Source organism: Melospiza melodia, chromosome 1 (genome assembly GCF_035770615.1).
Source record: "Melospiza melodia melodia isolate bMelMel2 chromosome 1, bMelMel2.pri, whole genome shotgun sequence".
In the NCBI taxonomy this organism is placed as follows: Eukaryota; Metazoa; Chordata; class Aves; order Passeriformes; family Passerellidae; genus Melospiza; species Melospiza melodia.
Genome location: NC_086194.1, coordinates 34,643,376 through 34,663,180, shown reverse-complemented (window position 1 = coordinate 34,663,180; position 19,805 = coordinate 34,643,376). Strand labels below are relative to the sequence as shown.

General features: G+C 39.3%; 1 protein-coding gene across 1 annotated transcript in view; it reads left to right on the top strand.

Moving 5' to 3' along the window:
• The first annotated feature begins 845 nt into the window (after window positions 1-845).
• Window positions 846-19,805, top strand: part of HIBADH (3-hydroxyisobutyrate dehydrogenase) — an 85,740-nt gene continuing 66,780 nt past the window's right edge. The window contains exons 1-4 of the mRNA XM_063153590.1: window positions 846-940; window positions 9,305-9,465; window positions 13,732-13,841; window positions 16,267-16,388. Coding sequence (XP_063009660.1) covers window positions 877-940; window positions 9,305-9,465; window positions 13,732-13,841; window positions 16,267-16,388 — 457 coding nt within the window. The 5' untranslated portion in view covers window positions 846-876. The remainder of the gene's footprint in view (window positions 941-9,304; window positions 9,466-13,731; window positions 13,842-16,266; window positions 16,389-19,805) is intronic.

Below are 19,805 nucleotides of genomic sequence, written 5' to 3'. Positions count from 1 at the left end.
AGGAGGTATAAAAATCGGGAGTGAAGTTGAGCCCAGGAGAAAGGAAGGGAAGGGGACGAAGTGTTTTAAGTCTTGGTTTTTATTTCTCATTATCCTACTTTAATGCAATTGAAAAGAAATTAAATTAATTTCCCCAAGCTGAGCCTGTTTTGCCCGAGACAGTAACTGGTGAGTGCTCTCTCCTCATCCTTATCTCGACCCGGGAGCCTCTCGTTGTATTTTCTCCCCGCTGTCCAGCTGAGGAGGGGCAGCGATGGAGCGGCTTTGGGGGGCGCTTGGCGCCCAGCCGGGGTGAAGCCCACACAACGACGAAGCTGGTCACAGAATCACAGAATGGTTTGGGTTGGAATGGGACCTTGAATTCATCTAATTCCAACCCTCAATGAGCGCCAACTCTTATTTGCCACCTGACTCGGCAAAACAGTGCAGGGCGGCTTTTTCCATCGCCCCGAGGGCCCCGTCTCGCACACAAGCTGTCTCCGCCAAAACGCCGGCGCTCCATTCCTCTGCCACTTCAGCCAAGCCTCCTCCCCCGGCAGCAAAGCAAGAAGACGAAGCGGCAGCGGGCAGGCACAGGCAAGCGGAGCTGGAAAGGAACGTCTTCCCGGGAGCCGCGGGCGGCGGGATACGATGTCCCACCGCCCCAATGAGGTGCTCCAGCGCCGGCCCGGCCCCCGCCCCGCCCCGCAATCCGGCCCCATCCGTCACGGGGCGGTGGGCGGGGCCGGCCGCCCGCAGGGAGGACGCTGCGCACTCCCATTGGCTGCGCCCCGCCGAGCGCCGCCCGTGGTTGGCTGCGGCGGCTGCCGCTCGCGGCGCGCGGGCGGTGGCGGCGGGCGGCGGCGGGCCGGAGGTCACTCGGCACGGGGGCGCAGCATGGCCGCAGCGGTAGTGCGCAGGGGACCTGCGGGCTGGTGGCGCTGGCACCGGCGGGTGATGGGTAAGGACCTACCCCTTCCCTCGGCTCCAGTGGCCCCGCTCTGCCGGCCGGGCGGGGAAAGGCCGGGCCTCTCCCGGGGCGCGCAGCTGCCGCGCTGCCCTTGGCGGCCGCGGGCCCTCCGAGCCCGGTGCAGCTCCCGGGCCGCCTCCGTGTGCGGCATCCCCGGTGACGGAACCCCCGGGCGGTCACGGCTGGCACGGCGCGCCACCGCTGCCGCCTTATTCGGGGCTCCACCGAAGCTTCGGAGCGGCTTGGCTTAGTAAATGTTTTCACTCATTCGCTTAAAATAGCGTGCCTGGAAATCATCAGAGCCCGCAAAAGCCTCCTGTGGCAGCAGTGACATGTCTGCGATACCTGTTACCTGAGTTTGGGCTGTTCAGCTCTCTCGGTCACTGCATCCGATTATTTTCTTTAAACCGAGGGCAGATCCAGCGGCACCTCCTGTGTCGGCTCTGCAGGCGCTGGTGCTCACCTGTGCTTGGTTCACGGGCAGTGGAAGGAGCAGGCACTGCAGATGTCCTGTTGGTGCAAGCAAAGGAAGAACGTATTTGTAGAACTGGACCTAGACATTTTCCATTTCCAGAAAAATCACACAGCTGTTCCTAAGTAATTTAATTTCTGAAGTAAATTATTAAAAATAAACCTTCAGTAGGCTTTTCACTGTCATTTTGATGGCAGTCTGTGGTCATGTATGTCACTCTGTGGTTAGGCTCCCAACACATAGGTGAAGGTGTTTAACTAGCAAAGTAGAAGAAATAGATTCTTTTAAATGGTACATGGTTCTAAAATCTTGACACTTAGGGAAATGTTTCAGGAATTACTAAATTTCTTGTAAGTGGGTAACTTTAAAAACATTGTAATACCCTTTTAAGCCTCACTTAAACTAATGAATGAAAAGCGTCTGACAATTTTGACGTTATCTTGCAGTGCTCTTTTTGCTCCACTGTCTCTTTTCCACTGATGCTTTTTTTTGGTAGCTGTGGTTCTGATGTTGTGATAAGTAATAGTTCAGGTACAACAGGCATGTTGGTCTCATGCTAGTGAAGTTAAATACAGGGGACCTGTTTATGTGTTTAGTACCTTTTGTGATACCACAATTGAAAGCAATAACTTTCAAGGATTTTTGAACTTTCTGTGCATGGTAACTGTCAGTTATTTCTGTAAGAGCTTTGAAATCCACTGTCATGGTCAATTTCCAAATGATCTGGTTTAATGTAGTGCAAATGGTGAGGATCTTGTTTCTTGTGGTGAGCATAGGTGTGAAAAGCAAATCACCACTGGCCCTTAAAGTTGGAAAATACAGTTTGTCTTTACCTGAAGACTTGGGGAAAAAACTGTAACTAAGTCTAAGGAGAAATTGTGACTCCTGAAAAACTTCCATAGAACAGAATTTCACCCACTGCATTTAAGCTCAGACTTAGTGAGTAGTGACTGTGCTGAAAGTACTCTTGACTCTGAGAAATGTTTATGGGATGAAGGTCTAAGCATTAAGCCTTCTTAAGGGCTAAGCTCTATTGCTTAGTTATGTGTTCTGGCTTCCCCATCTCTAATGCATTTACTGAGTTTGCCATTCTTTTCTTTAGTCTGGCAGTTGGGGTTTGACTGGTGATTTCATCATCTGTCCTGAGTGAAATGCCATCCTGGTGAAGGATTTGTGCCCGCTCTGAGAGCTGTCCAGCACCACAGCTTGGCTAGCAAGCATGCTGTCTTCCTTCTCTTACTGAAGGCTCCTTGGTTGCTTGCTCAGTTGCTCTTTGCAGCTGACCGAGCCCACCGTGATGGTTTGGTTTTTCTGTATGTTTATGCTAGAGATTGTTAAATTGTCTAGGAGGAAAATAAAGAGCTGAGGGCAGATGTTGGAGGAGCTTCTTGGATGTGTATGTTTGTGCGTTAGTCAGCTGGACAGAGACTATGTAGTCCTGTCTTCTGCAGCTGGCAGGCACTGGCAAAGGTGCTTCATAGAGAGGGTTTATATGAACTTACTTAAAAATATATTATTGATGGATATGGAGAAGTCCCTCCTGGGGACTCCTGGGGGAGAGGGAAGAGGAGGTTAATGAATGAGAAAAGAAGATTTTCTGTGAGTGGAGATTCATCAGCTGAGGGAGCTGTTCATCAAAGACAGTACCGTGCTAGAGAACAAAAATGTCCTTACAAGTAGTTTTGTTGGAGTGGAGGGGACTTGTTCACTTCATAATTAAATAGAATTTTTGCTGGCTTAACAATACTTTTTCTGACTCGGGAGCTCTGCTTGAACTGTTGAATGACTATCTATGCTCTGGTGCAGAGAAGCTTTGATTACTAAGCAAGGATTATGACAGAAGATCTGCTGCTCAGAAGTCCAGCACATAACTTAGTTAAGGAATCAAGTGTACACTTCATATTCTTTTTAGATGAAAAGTATTTACTGTATGATTTTCTCTGTAAGGTATTAGCAAACATTTAATGAGGTATAGGTAGAGATAAAAATGATGTATAAGAAGACACTGAGTGTTGCAAGATAGTGTCTCTGGTTTTGATCACTAGACCTTTACAGAGGCAAAAAAAAGCAAGTGGGATGTTTTCAATGTAAAGCTGGCCAAATTTAGAGTATTGTAGTCGTCTTAAATTATTGTTTTGGCAGAGTGCACTTCTCGAAATCATTGCATAACCTTTAAAAGTCAGTGACCATGGGGCAATTTAAATTGCATTGGCAAAACTTCTAGGAGCAGAAGGATTCTACCTTTGTACCTTTGGCCTCTCTAACTTCTATATTTCTTCTTCCTTTTCCCTCCCAGGATCTACTTTCAGTAGAGGTTTTATAAATTACATACCAAAGTCCACAAAACACAGAAGCTCACTCTGATCCTTTCTTTCAAAGTAGGAAAGAGAAAAGGGATGATGTCTTCTGTTGTGCTTGTACCTGAACTTCAGATGCTAAATCAGTGGGAAAATCTTTCATTTAGTGGCTCATATTGAATTGTCATCGTGTTCCTTCTCCTTGTCAAGTGACTTCATGTGTATTTTCTCATAAAGCCCCAAGCAAAACCTGCAGCTTCAGTTACTGAGCTTACTCTGAGCATCTTCCCATTATCCTGTTAAATCTCACATATTGAAAAAGAGGATCCAGAGAGATCAAGATCATTAATATTCACTGATCCAGAGAGATCAAGATATTAATAAGAACTACAACCATTCTGATTAGGAATCTCTTATGGGATGGGGCTGTGTGGACTCTCATCCTTGTGCCATTTGGTGAATATGGTTCAAAATAAGTTTTATAAAGCCAAGAATCAAGTAATATAGTTGAAATTATATTTTGGGAACTACTTGGTTTTCAGTCTTGTTCTTGTCCAGTTAGAGTACAAGCACATTGGATTTTTTCCAGGTCTGCTGTCTGTGGTTCTACCAGCTATTATTCCCTTTTTGTTTGATTACAAAGAGATGTCCTCAGTTCTGCATATTATAGTGTTTGTGCAGTCAAGTATGTGCAGTGAAATCAGGGCACCCCTGGAGCTGGAATTCACTCTGGAAACTGTAAGACTCGTTACTTTGGGAGATAGTGTAAAATGAAATGTAAACATCTGAAATTATCTAAACTTGTCATCATCCAGGTTAAACAGAAAACTGCTTTCAGTATCTTTATATATATAAAGCTTGAAAAGACAAGTTTTACATCATTGACAGGCTAAGTATTCTGAAGACAGGATTGCAATCTGTGAGTTTCTGAAGTTACTTTTCTAATAGTTGCATTTTGTTCAAGAAGAGACATTCAAGAGATTCATAAACTCTTGCTGATTTTTTAAATTAAATTGGTTTTAAGGCAAAATTCTTGTGAAACGGCACATTAGGTAAAGTTCTTCTATTGTAGACTGACTTTTCAAAGCAAAAAATCTGTATTTTATCTGTATTGGCCATAAACCCCAAATTTAGTGAGGGTGTCATAATTGGGTCTCCTCATCAATTGAGTTTTCATAGGCATGAGATCTGCAAGCACGTATTCCCTGAAGAGAATAATGAAGAATCATCTGGGAAAAGCCCAGTTTCTTTGGAGTTGGTATAGCTGTAGCTGGTTTTGCTCACAATTAGCTTGATTTACAGATTAATCTGTATTGCTGGTTCTGTTCCCAGAGAAGGAGAATTAGTTGCACATGGTATCAGTGATTATTTTAAAAGTAGATTCTGTTGCTTCTCTTCTGATGTTCTGACCTCTCTTAGAAGTTAAGTGTGGACTGGGCATTTTTCCAGCCATGTGATTGCAGCAGGTTACTGTGGATTTTATGGTCAAAGTAAAATGGGATCAATACCACAGGGACAGTTTCAGCAAATGCTTGTACAATTGATGGAATTAGTTAGCATACATGATGTGGTTTGCAGAATATCAGTCCTTAGATGTTTGAATTACAGTTATTTCAAAACTGAGTTTGTGCTACATATCAGATGCTAAAAAATGCCAATATATGTGAGCTGGACATCACATTCTGTGAAATCACCTGTGGAGGTTTGTCTAACAGGAAAACATGAATATTCTTGTCTTTTAAAACATCCTCTTTTTGGCAAATCCCCACTGTCTTAAGTAGTCATTTAAAACATGCCATGCATCTAAATGTAGTTGGTTCAAATTTAATTGAAATCACCTCTGTTAGATCTGTGCACTAATTTAATCAATCTTCTAAACCAGTTTTCCTCTGTTTGAGTACCTGGAAGTCTGAAGATTTTTCAAAATGGTTAATCAAATTATTTAATTTTCAAGTGTCTTATGTAATACTGGGCTGTGAAAATTAAGCCAAAATAAAGTCAGAAACTGACTCAGGATTTGAACAACTTCTCTAGCAGTCCCAATTCCCATGGATTTGAATGTGTTTTAGCACATAACAGAAAGTGGTCTCTGATTCATAAACTGAGATTCAAAAAAAATCAACAGAGACAGACAAAAGGAGAAATAATAGAATACAATGACACAAAACTTAATAGTACTGGTCAGCAAGTTGTCTTGTGTCACAGCCTAACTTTTGCCATGCCTTTTTGGGGATACTGCAAAATGAAAAATTTTAAGGGAGGCCTTATATTAGAGGAATGTGTTCATTTCATGGATATTTACCTTGTGAAGAGGTGCCTTAGAAGCACAATGTAAGTGCATGTTGGCAATGTTGGCAATAGGCACGTCACTGCAGTCTAATTACCACTGAAGTCTTAATATTAAGATGTGATGACAGTCTTGAAAAGTCATCAAAGCAAAGCAGTCTTATGTAACATTGTAGAGAAGAAGCAGGCAGGTTGCAGAGGAGAAGTGAAAGTAGCATGGGCAAAATGTCCTTCTCAATTCCCAGAATGAAGATCAAGGCAAAATTTTGTCTGTTGAGGCAGGTGACCAGGTTCTGAAGCAGCTGAGATCTCAGATGTGATGGATGAATCAGTGAGATTGAAGCAGATCATGGATGATTCTTTTAGGCTTTTGTGGGTGATAGGCATCGCTGCTGGTGTCAGCACTGATAGCAGAAAAAGGAATCAAGAATGTTTTCTGAAGATGCTGAGTTTGAGGTGATGGTTAGATGTCCATGAGATAGTGTGAGAAAAGAAGAGATCAGGATAAAAGTGAAGAGTCTGCGAGAATGAGCCTAGGTATGGTAGTGAGACTTATTCTTCTGATAAGGTTACTTGGAATTCACAAAAACAAAGAAAACAAAGGTTTCAAAGAAAGGCTTCCAAAAGCCTTAAATGTTTAAAGCTAGCTTAGGTTGCTCATAGTGCTCTAAGGGTGCTAGGAGGATGGAGGTTCCACAGCTTCCGTGCACTGCCTCTTAGAGTACGGAGCCTTTTTTCCACATCAGGGACGCTTTTCTTATTTCCAGCCAGAGTTTTCCTTCCTGCAGCTTTTGGCCATTGCCCCATGTCCCATTTGACTGTACATCTCCCATGTCCCATTGGAGTATACATCTGTGAAGAGTTCAGCTTCATTTGCTCTATAACTCTTCTTTCCTCCCCCTCCATAGGTAGTAGAAGTCTGCAGCCTTTGCTTCTCCCCAGCTCAGCAAAAACAGTTCTCTTAGCCTCTGCTCATAGGCCATGTTCTCCTGCTCCTTGGTCATATTTATTCCTTGATGTTTGCTGGGCTGTCTGCAGTTTGATCACATCTCTTGGTGTATTTGCTGTATAGAAGAATGCCTGGGTTTTTTTGACCTCCTGCATCAGCTCTTGCTGATGCAGTGCAGAATGTCATTAACCTTTTGCTGCAAGGGTGCACTGCTGACTCATGCTCCACCTCCAGTCGATGGGAATCCACAGGGTCTGCAGAGCTGCCAGCTGTCTGGCCAGTCAGCAGCCTGTAATGACATCCCCTGTCCCAAGTACAGGACATAAATTTGTCTTTCTTGAACTGCTTGAGGCCTGTTTCTCCAGTCCTTCTGAATAGTAGCCTTGCCCTGCCATTTTTCGGACAGTCCCCCCAGTCTGGTGTCACACATGATGTTGCTGAGGGTGCTTATTTTTAATCTTCAGTCTTTGATGAAACTCTTAAACAGCCTCAGTTTTGACCTGTGAGGAACATCATGTGTAACTAGACTGTTGCTAGTCTTTGAACTACTGATCACTGTTATTTCAGCCCAACACTCCAGACAGTATTTCTTCCTTCAGGCAGTTTTGCAGTCCCATCCAGTCCATATTTTCTTCATTTGACTACTGGGATAGCAGAGGAGGAGAAGTAAAGCTCTCAGAACAGAGGAGTCTGTTCTGAAAGCTTTACTGAAGTCAAGGTAAATAAGATCTACTGGTATTAAGGGCTAGAGAAAGAAAGATGCTTAAAACCAGAGCTTGAAGCTCCTCAGGAAGTGGGAAGCTTTGAGCTAACTAAAGGAGCAATTTTAGATTAGTGCAAATGAAGGACTGGGAAGATTGACTCATAGAAACAATGAGAAGACTTTTAAGATGTTTGTTATGGCGGATGATGCTGGTTTAGGGTCTTTGTTCATTTGTTCCCTGGTTTTGACATGTAGCACTTCTTAAAAAAGCAATGGGCTCTTTTCCTGACTTATCTCAGTTTTCACTAAGCATTTTCCCAGCGCAGATTTATTTGAAATTGTGCTACTTCTCTAGCTATGTAATTGCTGCAGGCATCTGTGGAAACTGTCTCAGACCAAAGTTCTCTCAACAAACCTGATTTATTAAATGTGGCACTTCCAAAACAGTGCTGCAGATGAAAGAGCATGACCATTGCTGGCTAAGAAGGAGCTTAAAGTCAGAAAGACTTTAAAATGATTAATCAAGTGTTATTGGCCTAGAGAGGATTCTTTGCTAAGCATTGAGACCTCTTAGAGTCTCGATCCAGCTTAGGCACATTTTCTGTATGTGCACTTTAGAGCTAGAGTATTTCTGTAGTTAGCTTTGTTTCTTTCTGCTTAGTTGATACATACTTTAGTGTTTATTCTGCATAACTTTTTCCTTTGTCATAAAGGAGAAAGTATTTTATGGAATTGGCAAAGAAATCTAGTCACTGTCAAATTGTGTTGCCTTTGGATTTGGAGTGTTTAGAGTGATGAGACAGTGATTGCAGTAGATGAATGCCTGCAATGCTGCTCCTATCCAGAATTTGGTGCTCACTAGCTTCTGGGAAAAGGTAACTGACTGGAACTGTAGTGTTTTCCACAGCTTGTAGGTTAGGCTTTATTCTGTCTTGGTAGTACAGTACATAGAATACAGAGGTTATTCCTGTAAAGAATTAATATTTTTTTAAATACTATATTTTATTCTAATTTTCAGTATTTAAACTGTGGTTGCATGGCTTAAAGGATTTGCCATGATTTGCTATGGAGATTTTCACTTAGGTTAGTGGCTTGTAGCTGATTGCAGGATCAGAGAATCTGTGAGGGGCTGCATGAAGTAAAGTGGCAGCCCCTGTCTGTTTCTAGGGAACACGTGCTGCATCCCATGGCTGCAAGCAAAGTTGCAAATAAAGAGTCTGTAAAATATATAAAATTGCTCTTTGCATATCAAGTTAGAATTTAGACACATAATAAAACACAGAAAGTCCTGCATATTTTAAGTCTACTTTCGAGCTCTTCTCGAATCTTAGCTTTAAGTACTGTATTTTTTTGAAATGCCCACATTTTCCTAATTACAGTCATTTTCTTTGATATGTAGAAAAATCATGGTGGGATGGTATTTGTGGCCCAATGTGTGCTATAATTTAAAGTTTAAATTATGTAAAATAGGATTCACATTTGCTCTGTTTTTAATCATAAAAATGTTAAAATAATTGAAAACAGATTATGTGGTAACTTTCAGTATGTCATTGTTGAATGTCAATTCTAAATGGTGGTAACTTTTAGTATGTCATTGTTGAATGTCAATTCTAAATGCAAATATTGATGTTTATTGTTTTGAAATCAGTGTGTTCTAGGACTATGGCTTCCAAAACCCCAGTTGGATTCATTGGGCTGGGTAACATGGGAAATCCAATGGCAAAAAACCTGGTAAAACATGGATATCCAGTTATTGTGTATGATGTCTTCCCAGAAGCTTGCAAAGAATTTCAAGACTTGGGTGCTCAGGTATGGTAATAAACTTCTTTATTTCAGCAATAGCTGTGTGTGTTGAATGGTTCTTGCATGCAATGCAACTAAATAATCTGGGTTTTTTTCTTGGTTAAGATCACAATCAGAACTGAAACAGCACAATAAATAAAATCTGAATCTGTGAGGTTTCAGGTAGAGGAAAGATATGATTCTATGCCAAGTAATTTTCCTGCTGGAATTGCTACCCTGTCAGACTTCTCTAGCTGTCTTTTTTCCCCCCACTTTTTATGAGAGTAGGTTGATGGCCTGTTCTACCACCTCCTGCTTTCTCATGCTTCCTTCTCCCCCAGGTCTAGATGGCCAGTGGGCTGCTTTTCATCTGGTTCCTGCTTTGACCTTTTCAGGTTAAATGACCCTAGTTAAAAATTCCTGCTGGCATAGCTGTAAGGGTTATAGGGACATATGAGCTTTCCTGCTGCTTCAAGGTGTAGTCCTCAGGGGCAGGGGAAAAATCTAATTATTTAAGTGCTTATTCTCTTGGAGGTGAGGAAGGATATGCTGAGAGAAGAGGAAGGAATGAAAAGGAAGAAGGAGGGAAGGAAATTGATTATATTAGGGAGCTTTACCTTCCTGCAATATACCCTGAAAAATCTTGGCCTTGTTCCAGCCAGTCCTATTACTTTTCTTAATCTGTTAATACCCTCAGAGCCCCATTCTCTCAGATGGTTGTGTCATTTCTATGTGTCTGTAACACATTTAAATGGTTTTGACATACTTCAAAGCTGTCACAATTTAGACAGTTGTGGGCAAATGGATATGTGCTTAAAACACAAGAAAAAAGGAGTGCAGTGCAAAAATAAACCTGTCATGTAACAATGTAGAGTATATAAGGGAATTTTGCAGCAGTGGCAAGGAAATTTTAGCTAGGTCTAGACAGAGGAACTGTGTGCCTCGAAGGTCTAAACTGTTGAAGCTAATTGCAACTGTTTTAAATAATGAGTAAGATCAAGATTCCTAAAAGATAAAATGATACCACACAGCTGTTAGTAATTAATTGCAGCTCCCCTTGAATAATTACAGAATCTTGGCCTTAAGTAGGAAAGTAAGCTTTTCACCTCTCTGCCTAGCTCCCGTTCCTATTTTGTTAAAGCAGCCAAGACCCTCAGGCATGAACCAGACGTGTCTTGAGTAAGACTGGGCAAATGGAAGAGATTGTTTTGAACTATTGGTTGTATTTTTAATTCATGTTCTGCAGTGGGATCTCTTTTTCTGTGACTGCCCATGTTGATAGCTTTTTGCATTTGTAATAGAATCCTTGGCATTCACTGCAAGACGTGACTTGTGATAATAAAGGTGAACTGTAATGCCTTTAAAAATAAAGTCCAAGGTATGTTTTGAGATCATAAATCACTGAGAGAATACATGGCTAGGCTTAAATACAAATAAAACACACTTAAAGAAAATATGTGAACATAACTTCCTCTTCTTGATCTTTAGGTGTAAATCCTACTCCAGCACTTTTTTCAGGAGTTGAAAACTTGTGGGTCCATGGGGTCTTGTAGAAACTGCTGTAGAAGGAACATTGGGCTCTAAGGGCTGCTTTCTCTTTGGTCTGGCTGTAAGGGTAAAACCATCAGGAGTGTTACAGAAGTGAAATGACCCCAAGAGACAGTAAACTTAGTCAAATGTCCATTCTTTTAAGGCCAGCACTGCTACCAAGGTGTATTGGTGGATGCAGGATGCCTGACCATAAATCTGCACAATCTGCTACTCCACTTTCTTTAGCCACTGAAGTAAACAGCTGGGATGTGGTACATGTCAGAAAGTGGCCACCCACCTGCTAAAAGTGAATATTAAGAGGAAAACTGGCTGAGCATGAGCATATGGAACCACTTGGGGTGAAACTTGGAGAAAGTTGGAAGGCTCACACAGTGGAGTAACTGCGTGTCGTACTTCAGCTTACAGGTCTTTGTATCTAAATCCTGTCACAGATTTAGAACATTGAGAATGTCACTGGAGTCACCTGATGCATAAAGCATCATAAAAATAGAACTTTCTTTAGTGTACAGTAAGAATGCCATTTCAGACAAACAATAATTAATTGACTTACTGTAAATATAAGTAAAACAAAATAGGCAAGCAGTTTGGAACAAATACAAGCAGATGCATCTAAGGGCAGTACCAACAACCAGCAGTACACAGAAAAGTCTCTCCTATCCAGTTACATACTGCAAAAGTTTGCTTATACTAAACAAGTATCAGAACCTGTACAGGCCTTGGTGGGCTGCTACTCTGAGCTAGTATAGTCTGTATTGATAATCAACAATTAGTGTTTGGTCTGTTTTTTAAAGTTATGCACATACTCTTAATGATTTCAAATGCTTAATGTTTTGTAATAGCTTTCAAATCATTCAGCTTTGTTTCTGAGACATAAAGTCCCAAATAAAATAGAGGTTTTATATGTTGCTTACTGAACCAGGTAGGTATATTTTTTCAGGCAATATTATTCATATTTGTTAACAGTACCAAAAGGCCAAGAGTTGTCTATTCCCACTTTTAATTCCCACTTTGTTTTGCTACTTACTTCAAAGTAGGAGAAAGTTTTTCCTTTGTATGGTTGTAGAAGTACTGTTTCAGTCTGTGTACCTTTTTAATCTAACTTTCTTCATGTAAAAGGCATCTTACTATTTTGGAAGACATGGATGGAATAAATGAGTTCCTGTTTAGATGACTACTGTACTATGTCTTCTTTGTACCCGTTTTCCTTAAGAATTATTTAAAACTGTAATCAAAACCCAGCTATCTTCCATCTATGTAGCCAAGCAGACATTTGAGGCTGATGTACTGTTTCATTTGTGTGCCCAATGTAGTATATTTTTCAGCTTCTGGATGAAAAATGCAAGTGGGCCACTGAGTCTTCAGCTGATACCCTCTAAACGTCTAAGAATATTGGAGGTCATAGTTTCAAAGAAGAAGACATATATAGATTCAGGTTCTAATTTCAGACTTCCTCTCTCCACCTCTAATAATACACATTGAGACTGAACCAAACCAGATATACACAGAACTAAAGACAAAGGTGTCATACTTCTCTTTAAAGAGGTAGGTTCTCTCATCTCCAGGGAGGCAAGCCATTAAATCAGCTAATCAGATATAGAAGGTTTGCTGCTTATAATTGCCTCATTTATTCCTGCTAACCTTTGTTCTTTAAACTAGAGCATGTTTCCTTTTGTAGCTGTGTGGTATGCCAGGCATTTTGTGCAGTATTAATTTATTTTTTCAAAACAAAATCTGCATGTTTCTCAGTCCCATCCATGCCAGTTTCTTTGTGTTTTTTCCCTCAAGAGCCTAGTTCACTGACAAGGTACAGTCTTCCCTTCTTTTGTTCAGAAGTCAAATAAAAATTGAGAAGTTTCTTATGCTGATCCCAGAAGTCCTTCAAGGTGTAATTCAGCATTAATTACAAATGACTGAAATTAGATTTGATCCTTGTGGGCTAAAGATAAAATAATAAGCTATATGTTTGTTGCTATTTTCCCTGGGCTATTAATGTGTTAACAATGCAATTTTAAAGAAATTTATTAATTTAGACCAGTACTGGACAGAAATCTTACTGGTAAATGCCTTCCAAGTGAAACTCACAACTTAGCTGTCAATATTTCATTTGTTGTGTATGTATCTTAAATACTATACTGCCTGCCTCTGGAAGTGACTTCAGAACAGTAATATACCTTTCAAGTTAGGTATGATTATTTAACAACTAATACCTAATAATATATTTAGAAAATTGTTCAGATCTTTTTCGTGAAGGATGCTTAAGCTGATAATTTTCCATTTTAAAAATGGAAATTATTGTAAATTGTAATATTTTGAGAAACATCAGTTAATCTGATTTCTTTCAAGGTGAGGCTCAGAGGTGCATCCAGTAAGTTTTTTCTTTTTTCCTCAGTCTTTGTCTCTTAATGCCATATATAAGAAAAAGAAAAAAGTGAGATTTTTGTAATCCTTTCGTATTGTCCCTCCTTAGAAACATGGTAGAGCAATATTTTCTATAGATGCAGGCTTTGTAGTGAGTTGAAGATTTATGAATGGGTTGATGGGATGAAAGCATATTCCCTTTAGCAGATGTTGTGGAGGAACTTCCATGATAGGAGAGCAGTTTTTCTTGTGTTTTTTTTTTTTTTTTAATAGCTTAGTTGTGACCAGTGAATGCTAAAACCAAACTCATCAAATATGTCTGATGTCTCTTTTTCAGGACGTGTGTAAGCTTATATTGTTTGGTTTTTTTTTTTTCTTTATAAGGTAACAGAATCCCCAGCAGATGTAGCAGAAAGAGCAGACAGAATTATTACCATGCTGCCTTCTAGTCCCCATGCAAAAGAAGTTTACACAGGAGGAAATGGCATTCTAAAGTAAGACTTTTTTGTAGTTTGGAGAATTTCCACTTGTACTCAAGGTTTGTCTGATGATTGCTGTTGTTGTAACTCTTCCTGTGCCTTCAGGGCACTTAATTCAATGTTCTCTGTCCTGTCACTATTGATATTTCTAATTATATAAGTTCTCTCATACAATGCTGATTTTGAATGGCTTTTGGCTTAAGTATTTATTTAATTTTCAGTAGAATAATAATTTTTATGCATTTCAGGCAACTTAACTATTATCTACCTTTTCAGTTGCATGGTTCTTTTGCCATAATGTAATGTACTACACTCAAGTACAACTAGAATATTTGCTGGCAACAATTATTTGCTCAAATACTATTTTCTTTACCTTGAAATCCTATAAATTAAATGTTCTGAAGAGAAACCATTGTGTCTTATGTTGTTTAAAGTGTATTTACATAAAATAGGTGACAAGACTTTCTTGATTTCTACTCTTATTATCTGTTTATTATAAAAAAATGTACCGTAAGATTTTGTTTAATGTGACACAGTGTTTTTTAACTTTTGTGGAGGGATTTCCACTGAGCCTTAAATCCATAGTCTGCAGAATTCTAATGCTCAGAGTTTTTGAACTTGCCAAATCAAAAAATAAATACAATTTAAAAATCTGTTCTGGCTGCATGTGCACTGGTCCTGGCAGGCTGACTAAGGCTGCTGGATACCTTTGAGGATTATGTAGGTTCTGAACAGCTATCCAGGTTAATAAGGTAAAGGAAAAAAAAACATACAGAAGACAAAAGTATAGTAGATTATCAAAAAATGATGATGCCTTTTTAGGTATTGGTTGTACAATATTAAGATGCAGTGATAAGAGAATGGAAGTAGACAAGAGGGATTTCTGTTGTTCTTGCTATATAAGAATAATTGTTGATTCTCTCCCTTGTTGTCTGTAATTTAATTTTTCGTAAGGTAGGAGTGAGGAGATCTAAGCTTAGACTCTTCAGGGAAGATGGGTAATTGGATCAGCCCCACAAAGCTCAGGGAACAGCTGTGGGAGAGCTGCCCATGATGGCATTGAAGAACGATTGGCAGTAGTACTGATACAGTACAGCCAGTTAATCTCTTGAGTACATAGATGTGCGAAATCCAGCAGGAATCAGGATGTGGAAAGCAGTCCTATACTGCTGCAGTTTCTCAGCCTCTGCATTAAGAGAAGAAAGTGTGATTTGGCAGTAGTGATAATTGTGGCTCTGAATGACCTGGTTCTTGCTGACTGGTTTGATTTTCATAATTTTCTGAAGCTTTTAAAGCTTTACAGAGCTTTAACGTGAGGTGTTTAAAGGTTGAGTTAGTCATCCCACTGTCTTACCAAGGAGTCTGTGCCACTGTGCCTTCCTCTAAGCATAAAGGGGAGGTGATGGAGTACCTTATCTGCTGCGCTGGTTTTTGTTTGCATGTGTCCAAACTAACTGCAGCAGCACAAGGGATGAGTTTTGTGTATGTGGAACTGTTTGACTCTGGAGTTCCAGTAGGGTCACAATGTATGTATACACTGAGAGGCTATTTCCAGCAATCTGGGTAATTCAATTAAGTGAAGTCCACTGTACTGTCAACAGCATGCAAGGTACAGTGGATATCTTTATCTGTCACGAGTAGCTTTAAATGGGACACGTTTTTATGACTGAAAAATTCTGGTGTTCAATTTCATGGTGATTGCTGGTCAGGTGGACTTGAAATCATGGTGCAGTTCAATGGAAAGAGGCATAAAAATCAACTTTTTTGTTGTGTAGGGCATTAAAAAAGTTAACATTTTTTTAAATTTCAAAAATTTTATTGTGTTTTTTAATCAAATAAAGAGCTTTCTGCGATCTACAGTTTGAAATACATATCTGCCTAAATGTATTGGCTATCAGTGGGAAAACATTTTTCTCCATGCTTCACTTCAGATCTTCAGTGGGCTTTTGTGGTTTTAGTTATGGTCTTTATGTAGAACAAATTGTAGAATGATTAAAACAATACAATCAGACCATTCTGATATAAGAACTTAAGACACTGTATATATAAAAAGAACATTTTATTGTTATATATTAAACTTTAGGCAGTATCAGCAGTTGCTTAGACTGCATCTTAGGTGATCTCTATATTATATACTGCTCAACTTGTGTAATGGCAGATTTTCCTAGTGCAACCTTTTTGTGTAATTTTTTTTAATAGTGTTTAGAATAATATCCTTTTTTCTGTTCAGCTTTTATTGGGCTTTGAGTGGTTCAAAACTGCAGTATACATACTGAGGAGATCTTGCTCAATAAGGTTTAAAACTTTATGTTCATTAGTGTACCAAAACATGTCTGCACATTTGTCATGCTGATGGAAGCCAGTGCCATGGTAATAGTTGCAAATATCTTCTGAAAATAATAATGATAATTATAATTACAATAATAAAACTTTATTTTAGGAAAGTGAAGAAAGGCTCATTGCTAATAGATTCCAGCACTATAGATCCAGCAGTTTCAAAAGAATTAGCCAAAGCTGCTGAAAACACAGGAGCAGTTTTCATGGATGCCCCAGTTTCTGGAGGTAAGTCTTCATCAGCAGTTTACCTCATATTGGACAAGTTTTAAGCTGCTTTTCTTTGCTATATGTACAGTATTCTGTTTTGTTGTTGTTTAATTGCATTACAGATACATATAACAGGAGTATTTTTAGGATTTAGGAATATGCTTTTGTGTTACACTTGGTGAAACAGCTTTCTTGGGTATGGTACAGTGGTCCTTTTAATTTAACTTTCATAAAGTTGCGTTTTTATGCAGTTGCTCACATTCCTTTAGCCTCCATCTGTTTCTTCCTGTTAGGGAAAAACTGGTTGTCATTAAGCAGTTATGTTGCTTTTTCATTAATTAAAAAGAAGATAATGAAGTGAGGAATATAAGATGTCTTTATCAAAAGAAAACGGAGATTTGTCTGGTTTTTATAACAGCTGAAGAATATGGGTGATAATTGTCTATTCTTAAAAGTTGCTAACTATTGATCTCTGAGTATTTAGTCTCTTGTAAGAAATAATACAGAGCAGGAAAGACTTCTCAAATTGTGGCCAGAGGAGAACAGAAAGATAAAATTAATGTTTTGAAAAGAAAACCAAAACTGGTCCTTTCTATTGTTGAATTCTTCTCCAAAATACCTGGAATGAGAAGGTGAGGAAACCTCATTTTATGTGTGACAATCTTAAGGTTTTTACAGTCCAGTCTAAAAGTTAAGGTAACTGGCATTTTGAGAATTCTTTATTTTCCTGATGAATGTCAGTGATGAGCAAAAACTAACAGTCTGTTCAATTTTCAACTGGGAACTAAGGCAGGATTTCACTATATACTAGAAGCCAAAATTTTCATCCAAATTCTGTTGTGAACAGAAAGTAGCAGATCCAGGTAGGTGATATTGAAGAATATAATGGAGAAGACAAGATTCTTGCTTCCCAGCCAGAATGTTAGTTCTCTTTTATAAAGCTAGATAGCTAATCAGCCTGGGAAGAAAAACCACAGAAAAATTGTATTGTGGGCAGATTATGTATCTCTGTCCTTCTTTTTAAACACAGTATGGCCTTTTGCTTATCAGTTGGGCAATTCTGACCTACTTCTATGTTGTTTTCTTCAATCCCTTTCTGCCAAGTATGTTATTTTCCTGAAGGAATTATTTACCTTTTAGAAATGTCTATAATTTATTTTTATCTTTAAGTGTTTGGTGTAAGTCTGACTATAACTACAGAGAAGAAAAGGAAAAGTTTGATTCTGAAGCAGCTTTAGTTGTTTAGGGGGTTTTGTTCCTTGAGAAGATGGTAAGGCCAAGACAGAGTAATGTAATAATATATAGCTGACTGCTATGAATACAGATGGCTTTTTTGGTGTTAGTGGTTTATCTGAATGGTGGCTAGTGTCAGTTACAGATTGAGGGATATCCTGTATAAGGGGGAAAGAGTAGACTTAACTTTCTATCCTTAATATATTTGTGAAGCCCAAGGAGTGCTCTGTACAAATCATGTTTAAAGTGGGCACTTGCTAGAAATGTGGAGAAGTTAGGTCTGTTGGAAAAAACCTTTAATGCTATGCTTTGTTATTTCCATCTTTCAGTACCTAACACATCAAGTCTTTGGGGTATTTTTATATGTCCTGACTGCATTGTTGGCCTTCAGACAAAACACTAAATGGAGAAGTATGCTCGGCTCTCCAGAAATTGGCAGGCACTGTGCTGTTGCTGTGCAATGCAATAGAGTTGGCAGGAATTTCAAGGAGAGTGTTTGTGGGACCTAGGGAGGAGGAAGAGAAAGCAGCATGCCTGAACTGTCCTCTTTAGAGCTATCTGTTTACTAGCTGTTATTGGCAGACAACTCCACTTGTGTTTTTAGGTATTTGGGTGTTGCCTGATGTTAACATTCATTCACTGTGAACAAATTCACAAACTGAATAATATTTTGAAAATTGCTTGGTCTGTAAACTCTAGGGAGAGAGAGCAGTGATTTTAATCCTGTTCTGACATTGCAAATGAATAATCTTTGGGCCTAACATTAGGGCCAGATTTTAGTGGCTTGTTTGCAGTCTTGCCCCCGAAATATTCTTTCTCTTGATCTTTTTCCAGATGGGCCTTCATGCCAACTTAATGCTGTCTTCTTCATATGATTGGCCTATAGCATTTACTTGCAGCTTACAGTCAGGACCCATTAAATAGGAGTTGATGCACCAAGTAACTATAGTATTATTTTGTATTAAGTGACTTCAGAAAATACTTCTCATCCCCATGGTTGCATGCAGATTATGCTGCTAATGCTGTCTAGAGATAGCAATCGCTTTAGCCTGGGATTAGGATCTCTTGCAGGTCCACATGAGAAAGTTGTGTCATGGTTCCCAGTGCTGCCATGGTTTGTGATCTCTTTGTGAGCATGGGAGAAATGGGGAAACATCTTCAAAATCCATGTTTGTTTGTTTGTTTGTTTGTTTTAATCTAGACAGGAAAATTATCTCTTTGCAAAGTTTGGGTTCTTCATCTTGGTATGTATAAAAGTATTTTAAGGCACACATTATCTCAGAAGCATATTTAAAACTGACTCCTGTTGGCACAAGATTCTACTGGCTAAGTACAGGATCTAAATTTAGCCTTCAAGAATTGTGTCAAATTTGTCCTCCTACTGATTTCAGTAGAAGTATGATACAGATTCTCACCTCATAATCCAGAGCTAATTTCACTAGTGGCTTCACTGACTGCTGTAATAGTTCTCTCCAACTCAGTATAAAGGCTGATTTTTTTTTTTTTTTTTTATTTCTAATGTAATTCTTTCTATGTTGTAAGCATTGTTAGTGTTCAGATACAGCCTTTTCAACTTCTTTCCCCTTCCACTGACTATTAAAATTTTATCAGCTCTGTATCTGCTCAAAGCACATTGTAGTGCATTCTACTGGAACTTCACAAAAAGATGTGACAACTTGATTTGTTTTTCTGGCTTTGGAGGTATGAAAAAAGATTTTCAATTCTTTTGTTAGTCTGGTTCTTTAAGATCTGATAATGAAACTTTAGATCTTCCTCCTCACTGTATCCTTTAGACAAGAGAGTAGTCAGTTAAAAAGTCAGACTGCTAATTGTTAATAACAGCTGTCATATAGAGAACTGTAGTCATGCTAAAAATGGTAATAAAGAGTAGAATAAAAGATATTTTTTTTAGAAACTGTGCATTGGAGGTGGCTAGAAGAGGTTGTAGTTTCTATTCCAGCTGTCATTTCAATCTGTTTCATCTTAGAGTACTGCTTCCATAAACTTCAGCTGATCATAAAGTGATGGAAACAGTAGTAGTAGTAAGACTAACAAGTTAAGACTTCAGGTCGCTGATAACATAAAGTACAATATGAGTGCTTGATCGTGCATTGCAGACTTACTCCCTGCATGGCCAGATCTCTACTTAATATGGAGCAAAAATAAAAAAAAATATTAGAAACACTCTGAAACGCTCTGGAG